Source organism: Plasmodium yoelii, assembly GCF_900002385.2.
Source record: "Plasmodium yoelii strain 17X genome assembly, chromosome: 5".
Classification (NCBI taxonomy): domain Eukaryota; phylum Apicomplexa; class Aconoidasida; order Haemosporida; family Plasmodiidae; genus Plasmodium; species Plasmodium yoelii.
This window is the reverse complement of record NC_036177.2, coordinates 559,377-568,954: the sequence shown is the minus strand read 5'-3', so window position 1 is coordinate 568,954 and position 9,578 is coordinate 559,377. Positions and strand designations below refer to the sequence as shown.

Here is a 9,578-nt window from a genome sequence, read left to right as displayed (position 1 = left end):
AATTAAATTTAATTTCGAACAGTTTAATGTTTTTTTTTTTTTTTTTTTTTTTTTGGAGATTAAAATGAAAGAATGTGATGAAATTTTAGAGTTAGAAGAAATTCAAAACAAGATATTAAATAATAGAAAAAAATACGATTATGAATTTTTAATAAATATATTTTTAATATTTTTTCATTTATTTTTGTACATAAATATTATTGGCATTTATTACACATATAACAATGGAACCTTTAAAACATGCCTTAACAATTCAGTATCCCATATTATACAAAATGGTTATTTCAATGTAAATGAAATAGAAACAATTGACAAGAGCTTAGAAAAAATAAAAAATATATGCAATTATAAAAAAATTAATTATTTAAAAAATGTAGATGATAATTTTAAATTTTCCCTAAATCTGTATAACAAACATGTTAACACATATATAGGTTTATAAAAAAAAAAAAAAAAAAAAAAAAAAAAAATATATATATATATATATATATATATATATAATATTTTTCATATACATGGTTGTTTTTTTTTAAATATTTCAATTTAAATATGGTTATATTGTTGTGTATTATAGATTTTATTTATATCTCTCTTTTTCAATATGTGTGCATTATTCTCATAGTTTTTTCTCTTTTTCTCTTTTTTTCTTTTGCTAGATTATATTATTTCATTTAATAAAATATTTAAATCTGAAATATTTAAAGAGGAAAGAAATATAGCCATTTCTCATAAATACACAATAACTGAGTGGGTTATATATTTATTGTTTAACGTGGTTACAACATTTAGAATATTTAGGGCATGGGGTATTAATAAGTTAGACATTTAAAAATGGCAAAATAAATGTATAAGACACTTAAAAATATATCATTATTCTTTTTAAACTTTTCTTTTTTCTTTTTTCTTTTTTCTTTTATTATTAGAATTCTAGAAAATGTAATCCATATAGTAATCATAATTTTAATTAATTTAAATATCCTTTATGAACAAATAATAGGTAATATAAAATGTGTATATTTTATTATTGTTAATTTTATGAGAAATAAACATATTCTTATTACCTTAATTTATTTATTTATTTATTTATTTATTTATTTATTTATTTATTTATTTATTTATTTATTTTTTTTTCATAGGGTTAATATATTATAATTCGATTCAATCCCAAATTTTCGAAGGGCTTATATATATATATAATGTTTTTATAATTTTAAATATATTTAATGAATTTTCAAAAAAATATAAAACATTTAATATTTCAATAAAAATTATACAAAATAGTATAAAACATAACCACTCATTTTTGATATTTCTTCTTGGTTTTTTCATTTTAACACTTTTTAATTATTTTTCAAGTACTAATAAAATATTAAAACGTTAGAATATTATAATATTAGAACATTATAATATTATAATATTAGAATGTATAAAGGAATATCTCAATCAAATTTTTAATTTCATGCATGTCTATTTATAATTTTGAAAAATAAAATAATTTAATTTTTTTTTTTTTTATTTTATTTTTTATTTTTTTTTTTATTTTTTTTTTTTTTTAGGAAATGGAGAACCCAACAACAGCTTTAGCTTAATATATGATTTGTCTGACAACGAAATATTGAAAACAAAATATATTTATAATTTTTTTTTTACAACTATTTATCAATTTTTTATAATTCCTATGATAATAATATTATCAACAACAACAACATTTCTACTTATTCACAAGCATAAACACTATTTCAGTAATAACTAAAAATAAAGATGGAAAAACACTATATTAGTGAAGAAAATATATATTCTTCATTTTTTTTATACAACACATCATTATTACTTAATTGTTCTGATAAATAGTTTTATTCATGACTTGATATTCAATTTATGTTTATTCTTTATTTTAATTTGTAGAAAAGAGACGTATAAATTTCCCATTTTTAAAGAGTATCAAAAAATATATTTTTGTGTTTTCAGAAAAAAAACAAATAGTAAGAAAAAACAAAAAACGAATAAAAAAATAGACAAAATTTGAAGCAAAGTGTCTTATCATTTCTTTTGATAAAATTATCATTTTCCTTTTCATTTATAGATACCAGAAGAAATAGAACAAGATTTGAATAACATTGAAAATGTGAAAATTGAAAAAGATAAAGAAAAAATAAAAGTGTTGAAAAAAGTAAATTTGTCATTGTTTTTCATTTTTTTTATTTTATTTATTTTTAATATAATATTTGGTCAAAATTGTTATCCTCATGTTAATGAACACTTTTCGGCTTTGTCGGATGAACTGTTTGCATCTGAATCGAAGCAGGTAAAAAGTGGAAAAAAAAATGGGAAAAAAGTGGAAAAAAAATGGGAAAAAAGTGGAAAAAAAGTGGAAAAAAAAGTGGAAAAAAGTGGAAAAAAAATGGGAAGGCAAAATGCCAAATGTTGCAGTTATATATTAAAAACATTCTTATCATTTTTTTGTTTCGATGCAGGAAATATCTTTTGATACGTTAACTTCACAAGAGGAATATTATAATTTTTTAAATTTTGTAATACTAAATAATATAATGAAAAATAAAAAATTTATTGATAATAAAAAAATATATGAACTTGAATCCGATATAGCTAATAGTGATATATTTTTGTACGAAAATTATTTTCCTGTATTTCCTTACAATATTTATATTAAATTTGGAGACAATCAAAAAGGTATATAATTTTTATTTTTCTATATTTTCGAAATAAATAAATAAAATTAAAACATGATTGGGTATTATAATATTATAGGAATATGTTTATTCGAGAATAATTATATTAATTAATTTCTCTTATTTTTATCATTTTATATTTCGTAATTTTTTTTATATTTTTATTATTTACAGACAATGTAACTATTGAAAATTCTTTATTTTTCTATAACTCTGAAACTGGTAAAGAACATTTTGAAAAAGAAGAAAAGACAGATCTGTGGTTCTATTCCTTTAAATGGTCATTTATATTTTCTTAATTTTGGTGCACCACATTATTGGCAGTTACAACATAATTATGATTTTTTTTCCTTTTTAAAACAAGCCAAAACTGGACTAAACCCGTATAAGGCTCTTTTTGATGATTCCAAAGAAGACCAAACAAATTATGAGACCCATTCTGTTCTCTACAATTTCGAAAAAGATTGGCTAATTCTTATAAAAGTTATACATCCATACATAACGAAGTGTGAACAGTTTCGCATAAACAGTTTCGCATAAACAATTTCGCATAAACAATTTCGCATAAACAATTTATCGATGTTCCAAACTTTGCTATCGCATATTTTTTTTTTTTTTTTTTTTTATTTTCAGACCTCGCTGAGTACACACTATAATGGGCAAGGGAAACAAAAAAAAGAAATAACGGTGTATGAAATAAATAGTGAGAATACAATTATGTATATAATTAAAATGATAACATTAGGAAGCTTAATAGTTGGTTATTTTGTGTTAACAATATATTTGTCATATTATTATAAAATAAATAATATTTATATGAATTGTTTATTATTTTTTTTTTTTCTTATATCATTTTTATTTTTTTTATTTAATATCATATCATATAAATCTATGAGTCATTATAATGATTATATTGAAAAAATAAAAAATAAAAATATGTCTATAATATTTAATATGGAAGAATTAACAAAATTCAGATCAATGATTCAAGATTTAATAAATAAAAATTTCTACACACATTATCGAAATTTATTTTCTTTCTTTATTATTATTATATCTATATTAAAAATATCTTTTCTCTTTTTTACTCATTATTTTTTCTCTTTTTTAAAATACAAATATTACTTTATTTATACAACACTCTCTATATTTTCCCTGGTTTTGTTTGCATCCGCACTTGGTAGGCTTAAAAATAAAAAAAAAAAAAAAAAAAAAAATATAAAAAAAAAAAAAAAAAAAAAAAAACTGCACATTTCGCTACCTCATTTTTATCACGCTCACCTGTTTAGGCCCCGACAAAATTAATTGTTTGTCTAAAAATTTTTTAGAACAGATAATGATATTTTATCACATTAAATTGAGCCCTAGCTTTTCAGTTTACAATTTGTTAAATGATGGATTATTTTATTTTTTTTCATTTTATATGACTTCGATATATATATACATATTTTTAAAAAAAAGTGAAAATATTATAAAATTTAAATTTAAAAAAAAAAATGAATATTCGTTACATGTAGACAATTTAATTATTGAAGATCATGATATACAAATATATTTCAAAGCAATAATATATAAAATAGATAAAATATTTGAAAAATTCAGAATAATAAAAGAGAGTAATTATATATGTCAAACACTAAATCAGTATATACAATTTCATAATAATGTTTGTAAAAAAAATAAATTTTTAAAAAAACAAAATTATATTTCATATTATCATGGTTCAGATATACAACCAAACGATAATAAAATAATTGATGGAAATCTTAAACATCATATTTTTCAAGAAAACCAAATAAATGATGAAAAAATGTTAGAGGATAGGTCGATCGATATATGTAGCACCCCCCAAAATAACACACAAAATTATCCCCAAAACAATTCTCAAAACAACCCTCAAAATTATCCCCAAAACAATTCTCAAAACAACCCTCAAAATTATCCCCAAAACAATTCTCAAAATTATAATACACATACACCTTTTATTTCTGACGTAAATAGCGAAACAAAACCTGAAGATAATATTATAAAAAGCATACAAGGAAATTTTGAAAAAGATGATCATATAGAAATTGTTAGACAAATTGAAAATATGAATTTATTTTTTACAAGAATATTGAATACAAAATATGATTTAAATTTTTTATCAGGGGATATAGAAAATTATAAAACTAAGAATGAAAAAAAATTAGGAAAAAAAGAAAAAAAAAAAAAAAGCATACTAGAAAATATGATAGTAAATTTATTAAATGATTTAGAATATATTGAAAATATAAAAACCATGTATACATATATAATATTTTTAAAAATAAAAAAACATATATTAGTTAATAGCATACGAACTTTTAATTCTAATAAAATTGAGCTTAAAAAAGAGTGTGAAAATAAATTCATATATCAAAAGCATTTAGTTAATTTAAAAAAAATACTAAATAATGAAATGGAAATATTGAAAGAAAATATTTGTATACAGAACGATTTGAAGGGATCTTTAGTTCAAATTATAGAGGATGAATGTTGTATGAGACAAATTTTATTTATTTATTTTATTACTCTTTTATTTTTTTATTTATTTATTATTTATTTTATTACTCTTTTATTTTTTTAGTCTATAAAAAGGATACCCGCGAAGAAAAATAACAAATCTCTGCATTTCATTATACAACTATGATTTGGAAAAAAAAAAAAAATTTAATTGAACAATACACAATTAGTTAGTATATGCAATATATTTATTATTTTACAACGAAATGGAACTATCTTTTTATTTTACTATCTTTAAAATTTTTATAAAAACATAACAAGATGAATTGTGTATACATATAAGTGCGAAAAAAATATCATGGCTTTTTATAGTCTCTATATGAACACTATCACTATCACTATCACTATCGCTATCACTATCACTATATTAATTATTTTATTTTTTTACATTTTTTTCTGTTTACTATTTTTTACTTTTTTTACTATTTTTTTCTGTTACTATTTTTTACTTTTTTTTTAACCTGAATTAATATAAGAACAAATAAAACCTATTTATCGCGAATTCAAAAGTGCAATTAGTAGAAGTCTATATATTTCACGTGAAATATAAATAGTGATATATATGCGTGGCATCATATATTTTTGTTTCTTCTCTCTTTAAATTGAAGAGGAGTACAACATATATTTATAAATTACATTTTTTTTTTTTTCATCATTCTATGCTATTAAATTATGAATTATTATTTTTCTGATTTCGATTATTTTTTTTTTTGTTTATATATATTTTTTTTTTGTGGAACTGGAAAGATATTATGATATGCAATTTTTTTATATAGGAATAAAGATATATTTTGCTAATTTGGTTAATTATTATATTTATTTTTAAAATATTATTTTATAGCCCCCACCATTAATTTTATAAAAAGGAATACGATAATTTATTTCTTAAGTAAATATTTATAGCTTAGTTATTAAGAGGGGAAGGCATGCATACATATATATTGATATATGAACATATGTGATAGCCATAATAAAAACTTATAAAATTGTGCTGACATGTACAGGCATTTTATAACATATGGATAGCTATGAAATGATTATATAATGAAGTTTTTGTAAATAAGATATTGTTTCGTAATTTGTGTGTCACACGTGTATTTGTTTAATTTTGCTTGTATGTATAGTTAAGTTATTTTTATATTTATGCTACATTTTATTACAGGTAAGATTTTTCAAAAACGAAAACCATGTTTCAAAGATTTTTTTTTTTTTTTTTTTTGAAAAGTTTTCATATGGCTAGCTAAATTTTAAAAAAAATGCTTGTTCTACTCCTTTTTGCAACATGGTCATTTTTATCATGCGGTTTTTACAATTCTGTTAAATTACGATGGAATGAAAATGAGATAATACAACTGAATGGGAGTAACAAATTAGCTACATTTCCAAGTAGCTTAAATAAAAACAAATATAAAAGACATTTTTTTATTAACAATAGTGTGTTTGAAAAAAAAAATGCGAATAAAATACAGCCACACATACACACAAAATTTAATAAAGAAAAAAATAATACATTTTTAAATGCAGAAAATAATGTTAGTCCAAAAGAGTTGATTATTGAAAAATTTAAAAGTAATGATAATAGTAATTATTTCTTTTATAGTAAATTTTTTATAAATAACAAGGAAAGAAAATTTGTAATAGATCTATGTAGCGATAACAGTTTTATATTTCAAAAAGATGAAAAAGGAGGAATTTTTGATATTAAAGAAAATGTTAATAACACATTATCAAATAATTTGAATGATCCCAAGTTGTTATACATGAATTTTCATCCAAATGATGTTCAGGAAATAAAAGACGAAATATATTTAAATAATTCAAAACTTGAAGCAACCAAAATTATCACAACTATTAGCAATGATGATAAAAAAAAATTCAATTTTTATGTTATAAAAAATAATGATATTAGTAAAAGTTTTGATGGGATAATTGGATTTGACATATTAAAACAGTTTAACATGGTTATATTTGATTCAATAAATATGAAAATTAATTTAATTGATAATGAAAATTGTAATACATTAAGAGATAACATTCAGAAAGAGAAAGAAAATATGTATGCAATATCATTACGAAATTATTCAAATAGTATAAAATATTTTATTGCAAATATTAACGGATCAGAACCTCATAAATGTTTTATAGATACAGGAAATTCTAAAACGATTATTGTAAACAGTAGCATATTTCCAGATAAATATAATGATGAAAATGGTGAAACGGTTGAAAATGTATTAAATAAAAAATTTAGTGTGCAAAAGGTAGGTGTAAAAAATTTGAATATTATCACAAAAAATAATAAAATAGTTAATACTGAATTAAATAATGTTTATAAAGGAAATATGGAATATTTAGATAAAAATGTTGTATTATTAGGATTAGATTTTTTGAAAGATAAAAAATTAATTTTTGATTTAAAAAATGGAATTTTATATTTGGAAGGAAAATCTATGCATATATTATCAAAAGAGAATACATCAGTTGATATTTCCGAAAACAGCCAAAATTTGGATGATGTTGAAATAAGTCATAAATGTAAAGAAATTTATGAACAGTTAAGAAAAAAAGAAATAAATTTTTTAAAAATAACAAATGAATTAGAAAGTGAAAATATATACATAAAAGATTGTAAAAATACTGATGATGTAATAAAAAAATATGCAATTAAATTGATTTATGGTCCAAGTGTGTTAAAAACTAATGATAGAGAAAATATTAAAAAAGAATTTGATATTAGATATAATGAAATTACAGAATTTTTTAAAAAATTAAATAATGAACAAAAACAAAATATGTTAAATGAGATTATAAATATTATGAAAAGAAATGGTAATAACAATTTTATTGGTTATGAAAATTTAGGAGGAGAAAAAGTTTCAAAACTTATTGAACAGTTTGTAAATTATGAAATAAATAATAATTCATATTCTTTACATTTATTTAAGTCTAATAATGTAAATAAAAAAAATGAAAATGCTTTAATTGATGAATACAATTTTTTATATAATATATACACATCTCATCCTGAATATTCCTTTGAAATTCTGAACGATTTAAAAAAAGAATTGGCAAAACAAAAAATCGATTTTAAATATTTTAAAGATGAAAAGGACTTAATAAAAAAAGTAGCAGAAGCGCGAGTATTTTTTAACGGAAAAAATAATAACGGAAAAAATGGTTCTCTTAATAATAAAAACAAAAATCGAAGAAATGTAATTGTTAGAAGATTTACAAATGATGACAATAATGTGCATACACAAATCATAATACGAAGAGGTGGTTTAGATTCAGATAATTCTGATGATGATAATAATAATGATCAGGATAATAATTTAGATAATTTTTTTAATGATAATAAAGAAGATGGAGAAGGATATTCATATAACGGAATGAATAATAATTTAAATGATTTATTCCCTAATTCATTATTTTCAGGAATATTTAAAAATTTTTTTGGAAATAATAACAATGATAGTGAAGAAATGGATAATGAAAATGATGATAATCAACATGATCTTTTATCTGAATTAAATAACTTTTTTGGGTTAGGTGCAAATATGGATAATAATTTTTTTAAAAAAAAAAAAAAAAAAAGTGTAATTGGATTTAAAACCAATACACCACAAAATAACAATAATAATAAAGAAGAAAAAAAAGATTCAATAGAAGAAGCAATTAAAAACGAAAAAGATGTAGATATTATATTTCTTTTAAATAAAGTACAAAAATTAAATGATGATAATTTAAAAAATTTTATTCTTCAATCCTTAAAAAATGATACTATACGAAATATGCTTATCGATGCAGTTAAAAATGGTTATCAAAATGTTTATGACACATGTAAGAAACAAAACGACAACAAGAGTATGTACCTACTTCAAATGTTGAAACAATCAGGAATTTTTTGAATAAACAAATGATTTAAATTGTATTTTAAATCTATAGATTTATATTTCATTTATTTCTTCTTTGTCAAAAACAACGTTATAATATGACGTTAACCTCTTAGTGTGTGTATCACGTGCTTTCATTATGCTTTTACAGCATGTATTGCTTTTTACTTTAGCTTTTTACTTTAGCTATTTACTTTAGATTTTTACTTTAGCTTTTTACTTTAGCTTTTTACATTTTTTTATTTTGTTCAAAATTAAATGCTATGCCTTATTTTGTAATAATAAATTTTTATGTTAATTTTTAACTATTTTATTATATTGTTATTTTTACACTTTTTAATAATAGCGTCATCGCTTTCCTTTTTGAATTTTTTAAAATAAATACGATAAAATAAAAAAACAAAATAAATGAAATATTTACGTTATTATATTTTTCTTAAAAATGTATTCT

At 20.2% G+C, this 9,578-nt stretch overlaps 2 protein-coding genes across 2 annotated transcripts; both read left to right on the top strand.

The window, feature by feature from the left end:
* Nucleotides 1-64: 64 nt before the first annotated feature.
* On the top strand, nucleotides 65-5,330 carry PY17X_0510700 (conserved Plasmodium protein, unknown function; the record flags this gene model as incomplete). The annotated part of the gene is made up of 13 exons (XM_022955210.1): nucleotides 65-434; nucleotides 657-816; nucleotides 924-997; nucleotides 1,137-1,355; nucleotides 1,557-1,742; nucleotides 1,906-1,982; nucleotides 2,084-2,305; nucleotides 2,475-2,691; nucleotides 2,865-2,912; nucleotides 3,055-3,173; nucleotides 3,324-3,870; nucleotides 3,980-5,209; nucleotides 5,299-5,330. 13 exons carry the CDS (start codon nucleotides 65-67, stop codon nucleotides 5,328-5,330), a joined length of 3,501 nt encoding a protein of 1,166 aa, XP_022811666.1.
* Nucleotides 5,331-6,490: 1,160 nt separating this feature from the next.
* PY17X_0510600 (conserved protein, unknown function) lies at nucleotides 6,491-9,142 on the top strand (the record flags this gene model as incomplete). Its single annotated transcript, XM_723758.2, has 1 exon — nucleotides 6,491-9,142. One exon carries the CDS (start codon nucleotides 6,491-6,493, stop codon nucleotides 9,140-9,142), a length of 2,652 nt encoding a protein of 883 aa, XP_728851.2.
* Nucleotides 9,143-9,578: the final 436 nt, after the last annotated feature.